The 23146-nt window shown below is 38.3% G+C and overlaps 1 protein-coding gene and 1 pseudogene across 3 annotated transcripts in view; both read left to right on the plus strand.

Moving 5' to 3' along the window:
• Rigi (RNA sensor RIG-I) overlaps positions 1-23146 on the plus strand; it is an 82085-nt gene that overhangs the window by 12102 nt on the left and 46837 nt on the right. For 2 of the 3 annotated variants that reach the window (XM_076845921.2, XM_076845922.2), the window contains exon 1: positions 15344-15461. The exons of the other annotated variant lie outside the window; for it this stretch is intronic. In XM_076845921.2, coding sequence (XP_076702036.2) covers positions 15356-15461 — 106 coding nt within the window. In that variant the 5' untranslated portion in view covers positions 15344-15355. Of the gene's footprint in view, positions 1-15343; positions 15462-23146 lie in introns of those variants that run through there. 3 annotated transcript variants of the gene reach the window in all.
• On the plus strand, positions 10855-12375 carry LOC143385828 (TIP41-like protein pseudogene; annotated as a pseudogene).

Here is a 23146-nt window from a genome sequence, read left to right on the forward strand (position 1 = left end):
CCATCATTTTTTAAGCATTCAGTTTTCTGGTGTAACAAGAATATTCCAGTCTCATTGTTTATCTTCTCTGAAGTCAAGCATTTCTTTAAGGAACTTGAGGGGCACTCTGCTTTTATCCATTGCTTGTGGACTTTATAGTTCACCTCTGAGGACAATCTTGTTTCCCAAATTTATTCAAAAAGCTCTACTATAATTCCTACATACTGTTATCAGTGATCAATTTAGATTAACAAGAACCTTGCCACCCTTAAAGTGTACCTTCTTGCTTGAAGAGAAAACTGTCCAAATCTCTGCTTGACTTTTAAAGGTTGTTTAAATCATTTTTTTAAAACATTTACCTCTATTCTCCCTAGATTACACTGTGTTCATTTCCACCACTGAACACCTTGTTCATTCTTTTGTAATTACCGGAAAATTACTTTGTCTCCCTAGCCATCCAGCACTTTTAAAGAAAGTTTCTTAAATTGTGTCTTCTTTTTTCCAAAATCAACTAACACTTCTCTGCAATATTTGTTTTTTCATAACCATATATTTACATTATTAAACCATTTCATAAAAACCTTAACTACATACTAGACACTGCACAATAGATGCTAGGCATTGTGGAGTGATACAAGATAGGACTCTGGCCTCATTGGTGAGTTCAAGTACAGAGAATTGCTAGATGCATCAGTGGCCTTATCTATAAAGTGCATTTAAGCTCAACATAGTGAACTGAGTCTGCCCAGAGGCAGCAGCAAAGTCTAAATTGGCAAAATAGCATTGGATCTTGAATTCAAGAACATTGCAAGGCCTACAGTGGGCAGAGGAGGAATTTTACATTCCAGCTTGGGGGATAGTTCTGCAATACCACAGATTTGTGACCATGTGATGTAGTTGGGACAGTACAATATTTAAGAATTGCTGGAATGAAGTGTGAATAGGATGTGATATGAAAGTAAGTGTGAACAAAGTATTGAACACCTATAAAGATTTCATTTGATTCTGTAAGAGGGAAGAATTTGGGGCAAAGGAGTATCATGAAGTTCTTTTAAATCAGAAATATTAATGAGGGAGTTGAAGTTAGAAGTATGAAGAAATCAGATTATTATATCATCCAGCTGGCCTGAGGAAGTCAGTCATGAGAACAATTTCAGTAGAATAGAGTGAGTTTATTTTATAGAAGGATGCAAAACTGAGTAAGTGGAGTGTTGAGGAAAAAGAACTATTCCTGGAGGCCTAGCTAAGAAAGGAAGAGTATAGAGTTGAAACTAGAGGAGTATAAGCTCAAAGGAAGGTTTGTGTTGTTTTAAATGTAAAATGGGTCTTTTTTTTTTTTTTTTTTTGGAAAAAAGACCCCTGGAGCCAGACATGTTGAAAATAAAGGAGCAGAAAGGGATGAATCAAAGCTCTGTATGGAAAAACATGGGTGAGTGAAGTACTGGATAGAAGCAGAGGCAAGTCATACTCTCAAATGGCAGAAGGAGGTGAAAATGGACAGATATTTATGGGTAGATGTACTAAGATAGGTAGTACATGCCATAAAGCCTCTGTATTAGGAAGAATGCCATCCAAGAATGAATGATGTGTGGGGAGTAGGATTGGACTTGAGACGAATAAAAAAAACCCTTACAGAACATGGAGAAAGACTTGCTGATTAGTGTTGAGGCTTCTCTGGGGGCGTTATTTAAATCTGGGAAACAGATTTGTAATTTTTTTTTTCTTGGATTGGTGTAATATTCAATGCTGGGAGTAGAAGCAGGAATTGTTTGAGATGTAGTCCACATTCCATATTCACATGGAGATGGGTTTATCTGTACAGTTCGGCTGGATATGAGCAGTAAACACATGGGCAAGAGATGTGGAAAATACTGTGGAGAGCAGCTGAACTGATGCATCCTGGTGTTGGGTTGCATAGGGCAGGAGGTGAAATAAAGAGGTGACCTGTATTCTTAGAGAACAGAGAAATATCAAGGGATTTGTTTTCCAGTGAGATTCAAGTAGGTATAGGGACAGGAATAAGATGACAAAAAATGTTTCAGCGTGCTTAACTCTAGTGTGCTTAATTTGGAAGTGTGGCTGAGATGAAATGGGTGGAGGCAAAGGTGATTGGAATTGAAGGTAATGATCTGCAAGGTCATTAAGTGTCCTCTAAATGAATAACCCTCAGTGATGGCAAGAGAGGAGGGGAAAAAAACCTAGTTGAGTCACATGGATTAAAAATTCTATTCTTTATATGTGTTTCTTTACAGCAGTTGGCATGTGCACACAAGTAATTAAAATTGAGTAATAATGAAAGATTAAGATAATAATGAAAGATTAAATAATTAAGATTACTTAATCATCCTGGGTTTTTCAGTCAATATCGGAGCCACATAGGTATGGAAAATAGCAAGCAGGATATGGTTATCTTAAAAAGTACAGTAAGTGTCAGGTGCGGTGTATGGGAGGGATGAGGCAGGAGGATTTCAAGTTCAAAGACATCCTCACAATTTAGGGAGGCTTTATGTAACCTAGCAAGACCTTGCCTCAAAATAAATAATAAAAAGGGCTGGGGATGTGGCTTAGTGGTTAAGTGCTTCTGGGTTCAATCCCTGGTACAAAACAAACCAAAAAAAGACTTGCTTTTAAAAAAAAAAAAAAAAAAGTATGATAAGGTTGGGTGTTATAAAGTAACAAAAATTAGTAAATTCTTTTCTGCTTTCCCTACAAGGATATTGGGGGGTGGTAAATACCATTGGATCTGACTAATAAAATAGGTAAATGGAATTCAAGTGAGACTAAGATTTGTCTAAATTCCTCCCTGTAGAAGCACTGAGTGATATATTTCTGTATACACACAAGGGAGTAAAACAAGACATGTTATAGTATTTGCCTGAAGGAGGCTGCTTATCTGCATGACCATCTTCATTTTAAATAGGTAAATATCTCTCTTAGAAAGAAGGTCTTTGCTTTTCTACCTGTAAAATGTATTTGCTCATCAAACATTGGGTACTTATAATCCAAGACTATAATAAATCCTAGGGATATAAAGGGTGAGTAGGATGGAACCTATGGGAATTTTATTTTATTTTATGTTACTGGAAATTAAACCCAGGGCCTTGCACATGCCAGGCCAGTGCTCTACCACTGAGCTACAGCCCCAGCCCACCAAAAGGAATTTTAAAGGTGTGAGTGAAACAATTAGATTTGTTCCTAAGAAACAACTAGCATTAATGAACAAGAAAATTTGGAGCCAGTAGAGTCTTGCTAAAAGACCACTAAAGAACCTCTTTGAAGTAGCTCAAAACTAGAAATCAGAAGAGCCTGTGGCAATAGAGATCCAGAGAAAAAGATGGATTCAAGAGATTTCTGAGGTAGATTAGACAAGATTTGGGCGACATTTAGTTGGACATGGGCTGTGAGGAAGAGTTAGTCTAGGATGACCAAATGATGGTGAGAGTTTGGTGCATGAAGACATCAATATCCAAGGTAGGAAATACAGAATAGGGATAGATTGGAAAGGGAAATAGATTCAGTTTGAGACTTGGGTGCCTCAAGCTGTGTTGTCCAATATAGTATCTACTATCGAGCACTTGAAATATGCCTTGTAAAATGACAAACTGAACTTTATATTTTATTTAGTTTGAATTTAAATAGCCACAAAAGACCAGGTGTGGTGGTATATACCTCTAATCCCAGCTACTTGGGAGTCTGAAGCAGGGGGATTCCAAGTTTGAGGCCAGCCTGGGCAAGACGTGTTTCAATTTTTAAAAAATAAAATTATCATGGCTGGAGATGTAGCTTAGTGGTAGTGTGCCTCTGGTTAAATTCCTATTACAATAAATAAATAAATAAAAATAAAGAAGTGGTCTGTACAAAAACAAGCCACTTACTAGATTAGGCATGCAAGCTGAAGTTTCCTTGTGCTACTTGAAGTAGCAAGCCTTATTCTGGATGAGCCCAACTCTCCCATTGTGCCTCTGTGCATCCTGCCATGTGTTCCTGAAGGAAATCAGTAACTGTAGATTGGTGTTGCCATAAAAGCAGCCATCAGTCTCAATTTTTTGTTGCTATTGGTCTTAGAGATAAGGGTCAGGTCCTCATTCCTGTGGTGTTGAAAATTAAACACCTGAGAAATGCTGAGGCAAGTTTAGGAAGCAAGTTTTATTTAAGAGAGGGACAAAGTAGCAGACTTCTTGACAAGAGGGCCCAGAGCTTGGTGCTGATGGGAGTGGGTGTGTCTTGCTCTTTTACCTTCTCTTTCTTCTCTGTGTACTTGCCTAAGGGCAGGAAGGAGCTGCAACTCCTTGTACTGGGAAGTGCAATCCCTGAGGTTGGCTGTTAGCCACCCCTACTGTCTTGTCTTTGATACCAGGCCCTCATCTTAACCCCCATCATTCATTATCTACACTGACTGCCAGACCTTTTCCCCCTGCCTCAGTTTGTTGAAGAATGTGACATTTCTTGTCCCTTCAGGTCCAGCAGGACTGCAGGCAAATTGCTTTTTGGCACAGAAAGCATGTGGAGGTTCAATACATTGGGCTCATTTTATAGAATTATTCTCTTAACGTCAGGTTCCGACCATTCTCATCTATTTGTCCTCTTACAGTATGATACATAAGTAGGCAAGTTTTTTCTGGTGTTGTTTCTCATTGCAGTTGTTATATTGGGTCTTTCACACCTTTTCCTCATTAAACTTCCCATTTCTACCACCTACTTTCACTAATTAGCTGGGCATTTCTGGTCAGTGCTAGGCTCAAACACAAACCCTGTTTGCCAAAAACAATACCTCTCCAGGCATGCCTTTAATCCCAGCGGCTCTGGAGTCTGAAGCAGGAAGATCTCAAATTCAAAGCTAGTCTCAGCAATTTGGTGAGGCCCCATCTCTAAATAAAATATTAAAAAGGGTAGGGATGTGGCTTAATGGTTAAGTGCCCCTGGGTTCAATCTCTGGTACCAAAAAGAAGGGATGGGGGGAACAAAACAATATTTCACATTTGTTAGAAACCTCCCTGTCTGGTTGGTCTTGACTAACATTCTCAAGTGTCTTTAGATAAGTGTGAGTCTTCCGATCTAAGGTGGCCTCAATTAGGGGTACTGGTCTCCATGTTTTCTCGTCTTTGAGCAAATTATTCTGAGCTGTTTTACTTGGTGATCACAGGAGTCCACTCGCGCGAGAGCAAAAGTGCACGTCTCCGTCTCCTGAAACTTAGGTTCAGAATAAACACCTTCCCTTCTACCTTCTATTGTCTATAGTAAAGTCTTGAGGTGAGAATAGATTTAAGGTTTGGGGTTGTGACTTAGTGGTAGAGCACTCGCCTTGCACGTGCAAGACCCTGAGTTTGATCCTCAGCACCACATAAAAGTAAGTGAAATAAAGGTAGTGTTCAACTACAACTAAAATAAATATTAAAAAAGAGAATAGATTCAAGGAGAGGTGGGGGGAAGTCTCTATTGCATATAGGAGGAACTACAACGTTACATCATAAAAAGGTATAAATATTGGAAAACTGAAGAATTACTTTCATGATGGACCACAGTATCCATTTTCTCTCCACTCAATTTTCTTTCTCTTTATCTCTGGTTCTCAAACATTAGCTTACTTCAAAGTCAACTGATGGGTTTATTGAAATATATTTTTTGGTCTCCACTCCTGGAGTTTTTGGTTCAGAAGATATTAGATGCCAAGAATTTACTTTTCCAACATGTTTCCAGGGTTCTGATGCTGATGGCTTATAGGCTATAGCTGGAGAAGTCTTCTAAATGAATCCCTTCATATTTGAATTTCACTTACCCTCAATTTAGTAAGCATTTCAATTTTAAAGTTATTCTTTTTGCCCCCACCTTTACCTTATTTTTCAATGACTTTCTTCCCAGAGTGAGGTCTGTTGACTGGCAGCATCAGTATCACTAGGAGCTTAGAAATATAGAGTCTCAGACCTTACTGGATCTGCACCTGCACTTTAACAGATGTGTAGGTGATGGTGCACATTAATGCTTGAGAAGCACTGCCTATAGACCATTCTTATCAGCAAGCTAGTGTGCATATTTTCAATTTCTTCCCCCAATGCTGCCTCTCCACTCTTCCCATGCTAATAACATCACACCACTCATACAACTGCTCAGGCTAAACAAACTGGAGTTGTGACTCTTCTCTCTTATCCTACATCTGTCTAATTGATCAATAAATTGTAGGGGTTTTAGGATTACATATTTTGCAAATTCACCATAACCATTACTACCTACAGTCCTTGTCCAAAATGCCACCATCTCTCATTTGGTGCAAGTGCTGCTTACCCAGTCTTCTTACACCCTTGTCCACCCGAGTTTATTTTCCTCCAATCACCACAGTGATCCTTTAAAAATATGAGTCGAATCATGTTGTTCTTCCTCTCAAAATCCTGTAGTGATTTCCCATTATATTTAGGATGAAAACCAAAGTCCTCATCACAGTCTGTAAGGCCTCTGTAACCAGCCTTAGCCACTTCTCTCTCTCTCCCCTAATTCATTCCACTCTAGCAACCCTACATATCTCCTTTTTTTTTTTTTTTTTTAAACAGGCCCAGTTTCCTCCTGCCTTTGGACCTTTGTTCTTTTCTGTTCCTTGTGAGCAGAATGCTCTTTACCCAAAAGACTTGCTTCCCCTCTTCATTGTGTCTTCTCTGACCAACTAATCTAAGTAGCCTCCATTACTGCTAATTCCATTATCCTGTTTTATTTCTGCTCACTGAACTTATTACTATCTAACACCTACCTGTCTGTGTCCCACACTAGAACACAGTAAGCTCTATACCCATCTCCATGTTAGTCATGGTGGTACCATTCTCAAACCAGATACCTGAGTGTATCCTGTATTTTTTCTATCCAATCACTAAAATATATCGCAAACAATTTACTGTTTATAGTCCCCGCTGCCACTGTCCTTATCTATGTCCTCGTCATATTTTACTTTTGAGTCACCTTCCAACTGATCTACTCCTTCTGGATAGGAGCCAGAGAAGTCTTTTGAAACATGTAGTCTGATTTCTGTCTTGCTTAACCCTGCAATGTGTTCCCATTGGACTTCATTCCTTCCCTTAAAGGCCTGGCTTACCTTTTCATTTCCTCTGTGTACCATTTACCCCATGTTCTCAAAGTTCCAGATACAGATGTCTCTTTGTTTTTTTAAAAACCCATTTGGGCACTCTGTCTCTCTGCCTGGCACCCTCCTTGCCCTGTTTTGTTTTGTTTTCTTGAATAGCCTGTTCCATCTCATTCTTTTTTGGAGGGGCAGGGATGAACTCGGGGGCGCTCAACCACTGAGCCACATCCCCAGCCCTATTTTGTATTTGGAGACAGGGTCTCACTGAGTTGCTTAGTGCTTTGCTTTTGCTGAGGCTGGCTTTGAATTTGTGATCCTCCTACCTCAGCCTCCTGAGCCAATGGGATTACAGACTTGCGCCACCACGCCTGGCTTCCATCTCATTCTTAAGGGCTCAGTTAAAATGTGTCCTGCTCAGAAAGGTACTCCTTTACCACTATACAAAATAGTTTTCTCCATATCACTTCACATTGGCAGTTACCTAAGTAAATGTGTTTTAATATCTTTATTGTCTTCATCCCTTAATCAGACTAGAATCTCATAAGAGACTCTTTCCATTTATCTCTGTATGTTACATGCTTTTCACAGTTATCTGACATATAGTAGATATTTCTGTAAATGTATTGAATAAATTAATGCCCATGTTAAGAGAGGGTCTAAGTCTTACCATTCTGTGACACCCCTCTTCTTTCCTGGCCTTTGTCAAATTTTACCTATGAATCAGCCTAATGATTCCATTTTGGGGACTTGAGTTCTTTCAGATATATAAGTGATGTTTAATAAATTCATTGTCATTCAAATGTATGTTATTTCACACTGGAAACATAGAAGGAGACATGTCTTTTTAAAAAAGAAATTTGGGGTCTGATTTCTTTTTCCCAATTAAAAATCCAAACCCAGATATAGCTTGTATGGGCAACAGTTATAAATGTGGACAAATATAAACAACAACCACTTTAAGATACTGAAGAAAAGTAAAAAAGCAGAAGTTGGAGGGAATTGGGCTCTTGAAATATAGGAATTGCATTATATGAGAATAATTTATTTGGCTTTTCATCTAAGGCCCCCCCCTCCCCCATCCAGATGGAGGCTAGAATGCAAGCAGAGAACTGCAGTCATGTCTTAGAAGATGAACCCTGGAACAGCTGGAGTGACTGGATTTTGAGGGAGAAATATCAGAAAGGCAAAGGGAGATTCCTAAAATTTATATTAGATTCACTCAAATCTCTATCTGACCTTAGAATGTCTATGTGCAGGGAAAATTTCCAGGAATCTACATAAGAAATAGTTGGACAGGGAAAAGCTCAACAGAAATCTCAGCTGCCATCATAAAGAAGACAGATTTTGGAGGGTGAGTCCCTAGGGAGGCTGAGGCTTTTCACTGAAACCTCTGCAGGGCCACACCTTTGCAGGGAAGACCAGGACCCAGGACTAAGATTTAACTTGGATGAAGGCCAAAACTGAGGATTTGGGGACTCAGTGGTAGAGCACTTGTCTGGCACATGCATAGCCCTGGGTTTGACTCCCAGCAAACCCAAAATAGGGGAGGGGAGTAAAGCTGAAGCAGACCTCCCACAACAAGTAAGTGAAGCTTCTTTTAATTTAAAGTGACCAGCTAGTAATTTAGTGTTATACTAGAACAAAAAGCAACACACTTGAGAATAAAATAATAGAATCTAGAGATTCTATAACATCTCCATAATATTCAGTGCAAAAATTACTAAGACATGTGTAGAAACCCAGAGTTAAGGAAAAAAAGGAGTAACAATTTTTTTTTTAAATAACCCAGAAGAATGGAATTATCAAACAAGGACTTTAAAGACACTTAAAAATATGTACAATAACTTAGAGAAAAGATGGTTAAATGAATAGGTGGAGGTTCTGAGCTGAGACACAGGTAGTGGGGGGCAATAAAAGAACCAGTGGGAATCCTAACTGTAAAAATCAGTATTTGAAATGAAATATTCATTGGAATCCTTAACAATAGAGAAGCCAGGGCTGGGGATGTGGCTTAAGCGGTAGCACGCTCACCTGGCATGCGTGCGGCCCGGGTTCGATTCTCACACCACATACAAAGATGTTGTGTCCGCCGAGAACTAAAAAATAAATATTAAAAAAAATTCTCTCTCTCAAAAAAAAAAGAGAAGCCAGAAGGGAAATGTCATCAGATGTAAATCCATATCTTCAAGAGGGAATAGATAGTACCAGAGTGGCAAACAGCACTGCAAAATAGAGAAGACTAATTTTTTTTTTCTTATTTAAAAGACAACCGACTATTTACAACAAAGCTGTATTTACAGCAACATTGTATGTGTTTTACAACATACTGAAATAAAATTTCTGACAATAGTACACAAGATCTGGTAGGATAGATGGAATTATGTGGTTATAAGGAACTTATTTATCCTGTGTGATATTAATTCTAGACTGAGATAAATGAAGGATTTATGTTGCAATCCCTAGAACAACCACTAAACTACACACACACAACCCCCCCCCACACACACACATGTCTAGAGACATGGCTAAAAGAATACCAAGAGTTATGGCTAAAAGATAAAGTTATGACTGACTAACCCCAAATCAAAAGAATGGAGGAGCAAAAAAAACAAAACAAAACAAAACAAAAAACCAGATGCAATAAACAGCAAAACTAAAGTTCTGAACCATATACACACACACACCCACTTATACATATGTATGTGTGTGTGTGTGTGTGTGTGTGTGTGTGTGTATTTATTTATTTATTTATTTTGGGGGTACTGGGGATTGAACTCAGGGTCACTTGACCACTGAGTCATATCCCCAGCCCTATTTTGTATTTTATTTAGAGACAGGGTCTCACTGAGTTGCTTAGCACCTCACTGTTGCTGAGGCTGGCTTTAAACTCATGATCCTCCTGTCTCAGCCTCTTGAACAACTAGGGTTATATGTGTGTGCCACCGCGCCCAGCCTAAACCACAATGATAATTAAATGTAAATGGATTTAGTCCTCTGATTAAATAGCAGTGATTGCTAGACTGGCTAAAAAATCAAGATCCAACTGTATACTGTATTCTAGAGATGCTTATTAAATATGAACAGACAAGATGAAAGCAACAGGCTGGGAAAGGATATACCATGCAAATAGTAGGTATAAGAAAGGTGAGGCAGCTATAAGAGTATCACATGAAGTAGACTGATGTAAGAAGTATTCCCAGAAACCAAAAGAAACTTTTCATAATGACAAAACAAAATTTATCAGAAAGACCTAACCATCCTAATGAATGCTTCTAACAGCTACAAGACTTATGAAGCAAAAACGTATAGAACAAAAGGGACAAATGGATATATCTATAATTGTAGCTGGAGATTTTAACACTTTGCTCAGCATTTGATAGAACAAGCAGAAAGAAAATTAGTACAGATTTAAGAGACTTGGATCACTTTATAAATCAATCTGACATAACCGACATTATAGAACACTATACTCATGAACTGCAGAGCACCATTCTTCTTACGTGTGCCTGATGTATATCAAAGGTAGTTCATATCAGAAAACTTCAAGATTGAAATCTTACAGCATCAGCCCTCTGACCACAATAGATTAAAATCAGAAGTCAGTAGCACTAAACCATTTAGAAAATTCCCAGTATTTGAAAAACAAACAATACTCTTCTATGTAAGCCATAGGTGAAAGAAGAAATCACAGGGATATTAGAAACTATTACAAATGGAGGGGCTGCAGGCTTCAGAGATATGGTGATTTCTGCCACTCCTGTGTGTTCCAAGCCTCATGGGCTCACCTTGCCAGAATGGTCCACCTTGTCAGAATGGTCCACGGCTTGCAGAGTAGCCACCAGGACTTCTCTTTCTGACTCTGGAAACTGAGGGCCACCAAGACCCACCTCCTGAAGTCGGCAGAGATTTAAAATGATGTTAGGAGACAAGGTTTTAAGAATCCAACATGGGCCAGGTGCAGTGGTGCAGGCCTGTAATCACAGCAGCTCAGGAGGCTGAGGCAGGAGGACCACAAATACAAAGCCAGCTTCAGCAATTTAGCAAGGCCATAAGCAAATTAGGGAGACCCCTTCGAGGGAGGGAGCGGGAAGGAGAGAGAGAGAAAATCCAGCATGGCTCTGGCTTTGGGATTGAGTTCAATGCTAAGGATGCATTCAGATGACTAAACAACTACCAAGGAATACTTGAAGTAGCCTGGGCAGAAAAGTAGCGGGAAAGCAGAAGTGAGGGTGAACACTCCACAAAGAAGTTACTAAACCATATGATTGGACCTATACTGAAGCAGGCCAGAGACCCCCCCCCCCCAGAAGAACCCTGCCATAACTAAGCTTCTCCAGAGACCCTCAAAAGTTATGTTTAGATAATTGTTCTTAGACTATCAGCAAGAATTTCTACAACAGTTTTCAGGTGGAGACTGTGTTTGCAGAGACCCAGTGAGGGACTCCAGCCTGGGTCTGGAACCTTGATAGAGGCATTTGCATCTCAAAGGACCGTGGGAAGAAAGGAGAGGGTCACTTTCCCTTTCCCAGACACTGACTTTCAGAGTGTCCTTGGCCTGAATTGGGTGCCCAGAAGAGTGAAAAAGCTGCTTTTATGTGAACTTCTACAGATTGTGAGCTTCTGAGCCCTTCCCCTTACACACTAGGTATAGAGTTCTAAAACTTTTTTCTTTTTTTAAGAGAGAGAGAGAGAATTTTATTATTTATTTTTTAGTTTTCGGTGGACACAACATCTTTGTTTGTATGTGGTGCTGAGGATCCAACCCAGGCTGCATGCATGCCTGGTGAGCACACTACCGCTTGAACTCAGGGTTCAGAGGGGTGATTTAATGGAGGCAAAGAGCCCCCCCCCCCTTTTGAACCTGGCTGCAACCTATAAACCTGCTTCCTGTTATTCCTTGGTGTCCTGCCTGGTCTGTCCTACTTAAATGCAACAGATTATAAAGGTTATAAAGGAATGTTACTTAGAGACTCTCTTAATAGAAAGATACTTGCAACAGATCATACAGATACAGAGAAATTGAAAGCCAGAGAACAGACAATTCTTTGAAGAAGTTCTCCTATTTGAAGATGTACTTCATTATCATGGTGTTTCAGGTCTGTAAAAATTAAGAGTAATGCTTTCTAGCTTTTTTTCTGCTGTTGTGGTTTTTCTTGAGATTCGATGGGGTGTTTATCAGAATAAATGACACTTGGCTTTACTATGAGGTAGAGGAGACCTACATGTTATAAGATCATGAGAGCAAAATTACTTACTTAATGCATGTCCCACTTTCCCTGTTCAGGGAACCTAATGAAATATCACAATATTTACTAATAAAGGAGTCTGTGTGAGAGGCTAATAAAGAATCGATCTTAATCCTACAGACACTAATATGAAAGTACACCTGTGGAATAGAAGGTGATACAGCATATACTCACTGTAGAATCTGACAGGACACCTTAACTATTAGGGTGCATTTTTATCCTGAGAATTAATTGCCTTATTTATGTTTAGATTTTTATAGCCTTAAAGGAAAAAAAAAAAGATTGGTGGTTTCAGTCAACTGTTGTTTAAACTACCTTCAAATTCATACTCCAGATTTAGATATTCTGGGGTTAAATTTGGATTTCTGAATTATCACAGAGTGTGACCGCAGCAGTAATGGTGTGCATATATCTCATTGGTGTGGGTATAATCTGCAACCATCATGAAACACCTGCCTTCTGCCATGAAGCGGTTAATTGAAGTAATTGAATCCCAATCCGACTTTTATAAGATTCCAGATGGTGCATCTTCATGTATTAGCTCTTCCCTTTGGACTTTCTGATGTTTATTCTCACTTATGCAGAATTGCGAGTTGCTATGGTTTAATGATCTTCATCCATGAAAATTTAAAAAATGTAATTACCCCCTAATTTTAAATTACCTTTGAGATTTAAAAATATTTGATATAGAACCAAAAAACAAACAAAAAACCCAAACCTAGTATTTTGGAGAACTGAAGCTGTTATATACATAGAAATATATGAACCTAGGATATCAGAATTGTCTTTCCTCCATCTATAAGTGCTTTTTGGCCTGGAACCTAGGTAGTACAGAATTTTAAATTGTACAAAAGTAAATTTCAAGTCCATTTGGTTATTTTGATGACAACCCTTCGAAATAACCATTGATTATTGATTTTTGCCTCTCTAGAGTCTCTTTATAAGGAAAATTGTGTAAGGAATTACTTAAAGTAGATTTTTTAAAGTGGTATAAAACTTTTTTTTTTTTTTAAGGGCCGGGGGGAAATCACCCTCTTTTTTTCTGACTTGAAATAATTGTTGTGTATATTGCACTTGACGGAAAAGTCATTAAATAATATTTAATTGAAAGTATTAGAAGAGTTCTTCAGGTATTGGCTTGAAGATTAATTTTAGTGAAAAAAATACACTTGGATATTAATCATTGCTCTAATTTTGGTATGTTGTGCTGAGCCAAAGAGGCAGGGTAGATTTGGTCACACATAATTTTGGAATGTGTCAGCCTTCTACATTACCTCCAAGGTATAGGGAATCAGAATTTGTTGTTCATTGTATACTAAATATACTCATATTTAATGATTTCTCTTAGGACAGAAAAATTTGTATATATACATAATATATTGTCAGCTTTGTTTTATTCACAGATCTGAACAGAATAGACTCAATTCGTGCAAGTTATAAGAATTGAAAAATTCATAAGAATGTTTATTAGTTGGAGTTTCTGGGCAACATCATATTATACATTGTGTCCATGTGTATGTATACACATACCTTTTTTAAAAAATTGGAAAGATATACCCAAATGACTAAAACAGCAGGGTACAAAATGCTGTTCAAATTCAAAGGAAGTTGTTAACTCTGCCAAGTCTTAATTCTTCCAAATGATAGGAAGCTTGAGAGGAGCAGGACTTTACTAAGACTGAATACTTTAGGCTAAAGTACAGGCACTTCCATCTAGATTTTGAGACACCTGATCATGGAAGATAGCCATTTTGTAAGTTGTAGGTATTGCTTTCCATTGGAGATGAATGAGCTCTCAGGCTTCCCCTAAGAGAATAGGAAATAAAAGTCAGAAAACCGAAATGGAAACTAGAATAGGAAATAAAAGAGTCAGAACTAGATCTACACACATGCAGTCAATTAAGTGTTCAACAGAACAAAGAAAAGTTGTCAACAAATGGTGCTGGTATGTATATCAGAAGCATCGAAAGAGTGAACTTGGATCTCTATGTCATATTGCAACTAAATTAATTTAAGATAATCATAAACCTAAAAGTAAAAGATAAAAATATAAAGAATCTAAAAGAAAAAAACAAATTATCTTAATGACCTCCGGGCAGACAAGGATTATTTATTTATTTATTTATTTTTGCCAAGATTTATTAAGGAGCAATTAAAGCTCACAAAAAGCAGCAGACAGAAGAAAATGCTGATAAATTAGATTTTGTCAATGTAAACTTTTGCTCTTCGAGAAAGACAGCTTTAAGAAAATGAAATGGCAAGCCACAGACTGGGAGAAGATATTTCGAATACATTTTATTTGACAACTTTGTATCCAGAATAAGTAACTCCTGTCAGTCTATTGAAACACAACAACAACAACAACAAAACTCTCCAAAACAAAGCAAAAGATAGGGACAGATGATTTACAACGGAAATTACATGAAAGGCCCATAAGCACAAGCAAATGTGTTCAGCATCCTTATAAGGAAAATCAAAACTACATTAATAACCACAATAATAAATGATTTCACATGGACCAGTGAGGAAGTTAACAAAGAAACCAATGCGTGTACTGGACGTGTGTCTACTGCAGCTCTCTTGTGCGAGTGGGAATGCAACCTGATATGGTCACTTCGGTAAACAGGTGGCCGTTTCCTAGGTTAAAACAATGCTGTTTACCACGGGATCCAGCTGGGAGAAGAGGGAAAACCGGTGCATGTCTTCCAAAACTCATCGTATTGCACCCTTAAGTTGTGCACGTTTTACTGAAACTAAAACTGTTATCATTATAAAAGCGAAATCAAAAAATAAGATACATAAACATAAAAGCAATCCCCAGGGCTGCTCTTGGGGGCCTCTGGGTCGGCCGGCTCCCCCGGGTCCGCAGAAACGGAGCCGCGCGGCGCTGGGAAGGTCCCGCGCCTCTCCAGCCCCAGCGGCCGCTAGTTTCGGTTTCGGTTTCCGTTTTCTCAATCGTAATTAAGTTCCCCCGCCGCTCCGCCTCTCAGCTAGGCCTCCTCCCCTACAGCTTTAAAAGGGAGCCGGCGCCCAGCCTGGCAGACCCTGCGCGGGAGCCGAGGCCGGGATGACGAGCGAGCAGCGACAGAACCTGCTCACCTTCCGAGACTATGTCAGGAAGATTCTGGATCCTACTCACATTCTCTGCTACATGGCCCCCTGGTTTAGGGAGGGTGAGTGGTCTCCAACGAACCCCCCTTGCCTTTTACCTGAAGTCCATAGGCTAACTTTCTTTCTTTCTAACTTTGCATATGACAGCGGAACGCCTTACAGCTTTCCAGGAACAGTGGGTCAGTGGCCAGATCCCCAGAGCGTTTTATACTGGACATCAGAGTCTGAAAAGCCGTGGGAAGCCTAGCGCGGGGACCGGGCCAGGGGACTTGAGTTGCTGCGAGGTGGAATAACTTGTTGGGTGTTTGTGTGTGTGTGTGTGCGCGCGCGCGCGCGGCGCAAATGTATTTAGGTTCAAAGCTGGGGAAAGAAATGGTCGGTCTCATTTATTTCCGCTAATAATTTAGACCACTATGTGCCCGGTGTTGTACTAGCATCAGAGACTGAGAAATAAGATCCAGGCTCCTCTTTAGTATATTTTATAACCTGAGATTTTGAGATAAGGGTGGCAGGAAGGACGAGGACAGATATACCCAAATGATTAAAAAGGCAGGGTACAAAATGCTGTTCAGGTTCAAAGGAAGTTGATAACTCTGCCAAGTCTTAATTCTTCCAAATGATAGGAAGCTTGAGAGGAGCAGGACTTTACCAAGACTGAATACTTTAGGCTAAAGTACAGGCGCTTCCATCTAGATTTTGAGACACCTGATCATGGAAGGTAGCCACTTTCTAAGTTGTAATGAATGGGTTTTCGTTGGAGATGAATGAGCTCAGGCTTCCCCCAAGAGGAGAAAGGGAGGTGGTGATTGGAAGGAGTCCAGGTGAGAGGGGATCTGGAAGTTTCTTTTCAGCCTCCAAGCAACTCAATGTGAGAGAATTTTTGAAATTGCATTAGAATAAGACAGGTTATTCCAGCCCTGACATGCTCTACAAAACCAAACCACAGTTGTGGAGAAAGAAGTGAAGGAATACTACCAACAAAAGTGGACCTCCATTTACTGGTTGGCCTAAAGAGAAGTAATAAAATGGTATTCCAGTGACCAGAGTAGCTTGGGCCTCTGAAAAATATAAGTACATGGAAAACAACTCTTTTAGGAATGCTTGGATGGAACACTATCAAAGTGGTGAGAATCCTATTCTTTTGTGTGCTCATGTATTGACTCAATGAACACTGAATAAGCAAATCATGTCAGATATGATGTTAGGGTTGGAAATAATTTACTAAACACATTAATTAATAGGAAGCATCATACTGAGCAGTCAATGGTGAGCATAGTAGAAACGGTCCCTGCCTTAACAAATTAGTTATCTGCCTTCACATATACATTCTAACTAAATATTAAAATAAAGCACAGTAAGTTCTTCGAGGGAAAACCATAGGGTGCTGTGGCAGCACGTAGCCAAGATGTATACCTTGTCTGGAGAAGACAGGCAAAACTTTCCAGGTATGTGCCATTTGAACTGAGGTCTAAATTGGAGTCAGGAGACCAGCAATTGCAGGTAGAGCTCATTATGTGCAAAGGTCCAAGGTGAAAGATAAACCAGTGTGTGCTAGGAATCCAGAAAATATTCCCGTGATTTAGGTTGTGGAGAAGGGAGTTGAGGCTTGAGAGGCAGGCTAAAGTGGGGAATGCCAACAGTCTTAATTGAATTTACGGTGTAGAAAGATAACTGGCTATAGTTTGAGAAATGGATTGGAGGAGTAGGAGGAGAGCCAAGAGCAGATGCAGAGATCCAAGATAAGAGAGTGGCAAACTGGGGGCAGACAGGCCAGATGAGAGAACAGAAGTCTGAAAGAATGTGAGAAGTGGATAGATTGAAGAGACACTTGGAAAGGATAATCAATAGTACTCTTGTGGTGAATAGGTCAGGGCTACAGCAGGCTGGAGGAGAGCTTTGGGTCTCTAGCTTAGACCTCTGAGTGAATGAATGGTGGTGTATGAGATAGGTAATTTTGGAGGAGGGACAGGTTTGCAGTAGAAGATGAAGGGTTCAGAGTTGGACATGCTGAGGTTGTGTGCTCTGGTTCATCCAAGAAGAGAGATTCATCAGATGGTGAACAGCATAGGTCTGCTGTTTTTCGGGGGAAAAAAAAAAAAAAAACATCTAGGCTTGGGAGTCATTTGTATAGAGATTTTACTGAAACAGTAAAGAGTAGGTGAAATTGCCTTTTGGATAGTGAGTGAAAAGAACCTGGGACAGAATCCTGAGAAAGCCCATCCTTTATGAATAAACAAAGGAAGACAGAACGGGGAAAGAGCATCCACATATGTGGACATGGAGGTGTTATAGACTTGATCTTGTCTTTGACTTTGGCATTATAGCCATCTGTGGCCTCCCATGGCAATGGTTTCTGTGGAATGGTGATGGGTTGAAGGTGAACTAATTGTTAAGAATAGACTAAAGAGGGGCTGGGGCTATAGCTCAGTAGCAGAGCCCTTGCCTGGTCTGGGTGAGGCACTGGATTCCATCCTTAGCACCAATAAAAATAAACAAAATAAAGGAATTCTCTTCATCCACAGCTACCAAAAAAAAAAAAAAAAGAAGAAGAAGAAGAAGAAGAAGACTAGAAATAAATAGCTAAGGGAAGAAATTAAATGTAGGCAGTTCTTTTGAAAACATGATTGTACTTAAAAATTACAATGGAGGCAGTGCTTTGTAGCATGTTCACACAGATCCAGACCCTACAATTTGTGTACATTGTGATTTCAATAAAAAGAGAACAAAAAATTGAAGGAATTTTTTTTCTAAGAAAGAAGCAGTGTGTAGTAAATGAGTTTATTGAGGAGGAGTCAAGTCTCAATAAATACTGGTAGGATTTTTATAATTCTGAGATGAAGAAATAATATAAACATTTGGGAAAAATCCAGTAGGGTAACTTGGGTCTCCTACAAGGGAACCAGTTTAAGTTGGTCTCTTCTCTGTAACTCTCATGAAACTACACAATAAAACTGCAGAATTTTGAGAATAAAAGTCTCCCAAATTTTGTATCTAGTCAGGTTTTTGGGTTGTGTATGCAAGAATATCTTGTATATGTGGGATCTCATATACATTTCTTACGAAAATTACCCATTGCAAACGATTAAGAACTGAAAAATTAGTAATAACTCAATAAAGGGAGATCTTAGAGTTGAAGAATTGGTGATGAATGATGAAGCCCAGCAAGTGGAGTTCATTTTGAATAACTGTAAATCTGACTACAAAAGTAAATGCCACATCAGAACATTTTTTTAAACAAAAAAATATTTTTGTTTAAAAGAAAAAAATCTTTAAAGTCAAGAAATTTGGGAATTATAAGGCATTTTTGCTAAATCAGCTTAAATGACCTATTTTAGAAAATTGATTTAATAGCTATATAATCAATTTCATATCCTATAGAGACTATGTCTTACTCTCCCAATGCTTAAGGAACTTTGTCAAATTGATGCTACATTATAGATAAATTTTTAATAAATTCCCCAAAGCATAGCTTTATTAATTCTCTAATTTACAGACTTTGTGACTATAGGGAAATGTCTTAACTCCTCCTCTCTGACTCAATTTCTTCCTCTATCAAATAAGAACAGCAATCACATTCAGAGGTTTTTGAGAATTAAAGTACATGGCACTAAATAACTGTTAGGTATTATTCTATTTTCCAGAAATTTATTATGGAACTTTCAAAAAATTACCATATACTTTCAAAATAACTTCTAACAAAAAGAAAATCAAGCCAGTTACAGCCACTTTCGCAAGAATAGCAGACAGCCCATATAATACATATTTTTGAGCTATACTTAACTTCTAGTCAGAGGAAATAGATTTATAGGTATTTCAAAACAATAACACAAATGAATTAATAAATTTGACTCAAGTAACTACAAAACGAGCATAAATAAATAAATAAAAAAACTAAATAACCAGAAAACCACAAAGAAAGCAAAAGAGACAAAATTTCCTCAAATTATTAGAACTAAGGAAGAGTTCATTCAGTGTCATTGCAACAGATGTTTAATGAACAGGAAATTTGTTTTTTAAAAAATACAGTGATCAAAGAAGATAACAAACAAAATCATTAAAAAATGTTTGGTCTGTTTTTGTTTCTGTTTTGCAAAGACTATGAAGATTGAGCAAATTCAGGGTTGTGGAGGGAGTTGAGCAATAGGTAACAACATTTAAAAAAATTAAATTGCTTTTTGTAGTTGTTGATAGACCTTTTTATTTATTTATTTATATGTGATGCTGAGAATTGAACCCAGTGCCTCACATGTGCCAGGCAAGTATGCTACCGCTGAGCCTCAGCCCTAATTCCTAGGTAACAACATTGAGAAGTATGTACTGTTCAACTCAAATTATGCTTTTAGGAATTTATTCTAAGGAAAACTTTAAAGCAAGAAAAGTCAGATGTCTGTACTAGATTTGCCTATTAACAAAGAATAGAATAAATAAGTGTTTTTGTGTGATATAATACCATACAGCCACTAAAAATTGATATTTTTCATATCAAAATCCATATTTATTCATGGGAAATGGCATCTATTACCTATAAATGAGTGAAGGTAAGTATGTTTATAGATGCCTATTTATTTTAAACTATGTATAATTTGTACATATAATTAGAAGAAGGTGTTTTCTGGAATATTACATGGGTTTGATTCTATGTGGTGTGATTTCAGTGGGTTTTTTTTTTTTTTTTACTTCTTCATGCTTTTCACAAAGTGCTTAAAATGTTTACATTGACACTGTGTTAAAAGACAGATAGCAATGTTCTCCCTCATTTGTGGAAACAAATAAGTCAGTCTTGTTGAAATATGGGATGGGATATTGGTCTCCAGAGATGGGGAAGTGGGGGGACAGACAGAAATGAAGAGGGACTTCTAGGCCTGGGAAATGTACTGGGGGAGGGGGAGAAGTGAAGGGTGAAAGAATGATGGCTGAACATGATCAGTACATGATGCATGCATGTATGGAGCTAGCACAGTGAATCCCATTTATCTGTACAATTCATATGGTAATAGCTTAAAGTCCAATTTAGGAGATGTTAGTGTTTTTGGAGAGGAGGAATATCTTTGACAGATATTAAGGACATTTAGCGTAGGGGAAGTGAGTGATAGGCGTCATTAAATAAACACACAAAGAGGAATTGCTTCTGTTTCCAAGATTCTCCAGTTAGCATGAGACTCCACTTTATCTGGAGTTTTGGCAGATAATGTGCACCTGCTAGACCCTAGCTTATTACATAGATTTCTAAAAGAAATTCAGTTCATGGACTTTGCAACTCATAAAGTAGAAGGATACCCTCAGATCTTACTGTATAGGAATCTTCTTGTACATTTTATGAATCACTGCTTATCTGTCTAGATAGAGAAAGTGTTGATGAACTCAAAAGCATATTTGGTTGAAAATCAGTTTACAACAGGTAAATTTGTTTTTCTGGTACTGAAGATGAAGCTTTTGCTTAAAAATATTATTTTAATCAAACAGTATATTGCAGAGTGTCAATGGATAACTATTCAGTTTATATAGTCCGTAAGACTAAAAAATAAAAGCAAAACAGCACCATCTGTCATGATACATCCAGGAAAATTGATTATTTTTGTAGGTATGTGAAATGGATATACATTTAGCTTTATCTTTATATATGTTTATGATTAAATATTTAGTGTTTAAAAAAAGAAAAAAATGTTATTTGGAAAAAATACATGATATAAAAACTTATTTCTTATAGTACCAAACTTAAAATAAATGAACTTAGAACAAAATGTGCCAAAGTAATATGAAGGAAACTAGTCTGAAGAGAGTAAGATTTGAGGGAGGCTCTAGTCAGAATGGCAATTATAAAGTATACAAATAATAACCAATGTTGGTGAGGATGTGGGGGAAAAGATACACTTATGCATTGTTGGTGGGACTGAAAATTAGTGCAAACATGCTGGAAAGCAGTATGGAGATTCCTCAAAAAACTAGGGGTGGAACTACCATAAGATCCAGCTATCCTACTACTCAGTATTTATCCAAAAGGACTAAAATCAGCATAATACAGTGAAACAGCCACATCAATGTTTATAGCAGCACCATTCACAGTAGTCAAACTAGGGAACCAACCTAGGTGCCCTTTGATGGGAAATGACATCTATTACCTATTAGTGAGTGAAGGAAAGCATGTTTATAGATGCCTATTAGATGAATGGCTAAAGAAAATGTGGTACATATACACAACGGAGTATTACTCAGCCATCAGCCATAAAGAAGAATGAGATTATGGCATTTGTTGGTAAATGGATGGAATTGGACACTATCATACTAAGTGAACTAAGCCAGACTCAGAAAGTCAAAGGTTGAATGTTTTCTCTGACATATGGAAGCTAATCCAAAATAAAGGGAAGAAAGAGAGAGAGGTAAAGGGGGGATTCCATAAAAATAGAAGAAAGATCAGTGGACTAGATGAAGAGGATTGAGGGGGAGGGAGAAGGGACAGGATAAGGGAAGTACAGTGGAATGAATCTAGCGTAACTTTTCTATGTACATATATGAATGTACCACAGTGAATCTCACTATCATGTATATCCAAAGCACTAAACAACAATGACAACAAAAACCTAAAACAGCAGAAGTATCAGTAAAGTAGAGTAAGGGAACATAAAGAGGGAGGAAGGGAGGGAAAGGGGAAGTACTGGTATGATTGAGAGCAAATTATATCTCATGCCTTTAAAGTTATGTCAGAATGAACCCAGTGTTATGTATAACTAACTAAAACCAGAGGAGGAGGAGGAGGGGGGGGAAGGAGGAGGGGGAGGAGGAGGGGGGGAGGAGGAGGGGGAGGAGGAGGGGGGAGGAGGAGGAGGAGGAGGAAAGATTTGCGTGAGGGACTGGGGTACTGCAGGTTTGTAAGCATGTTTGTTCTTCCTGTGCTAATGTATAGTTGTAAAGCAATAACATAAAAATATCCAAAGGTGAGTTTAAAAGGCTAGTTGAAAAATACTGTATTGATGCTCTTGAATAGGCAAAACATTAATTTTGTCAAAATGGCCATACTACAAAAGCTCTATGCAGATTCAATGTGATTCCATTTAAAATCCCAACGTCATTATAAAAATAGAAAAAGCAATCATGAAATTCATTTGGAAAAATAAGAGACCCAGAATAGCCAAAGCAATCCTTAGCAAGAAGAGTGAAGTAGGAGGCATCACAATACCAGACCTTAAACTATACTACACACAAAGCTATTGTAACAAAAATAGCATGGTATTGGCACCAAAATAGACATGTAGACCAATGGTACAGAATAGAAGACACAGAGACAAACCCACATAAATACAGTTGTCTCATACTAGACAAAGGTGCCAAAAACATACATTGGAGAAAAGATAGCCTCTTCAACAAATGTTGCTGGGACAACTGGAAATCCATATGTAGCGAAATGAAAATAAACCCCTATCTCTCACCATGCATAAACTCGACTCAAAATGGATCAAGGACCTAGGAATTAGACCAGAGACCCTGTACCTAATGCAGGAGAAATTAGGCCCAAATTTTTATCACATTGGATTAGGCCCCGATTTCCTTAACAAGACTCTTAAAGTGCAAGAAATAAAATCAAGAATTAATAAATGGGATGGAATCAAACTAAAAAGCTTCTTCTCAGCAAAAGAAAAAATCAATGAAGTGAAGAGAGAGCCTACATTTTTGGGAGCAAATTTTTGCCACACACACGTCAGATAGAGCACTTATCTCCAGGATGTATAAGGAACTCAAAAAACTTAACATG

This window comes from Callospermophilus lateralis, chromosome 2 (genome assembly GCF_048772815.1).
Source record: "Callospermophilus lateralis isolate mCalLat2 chromosome 2, mCalLat2.hap1, whole genome shotgun sequence".
NCBI lineage: Eukaryota > Metazoa > Chordata > Mammalia > Rodentia > Sciuridae > Callospermophilus > Callospermophilus lateralis.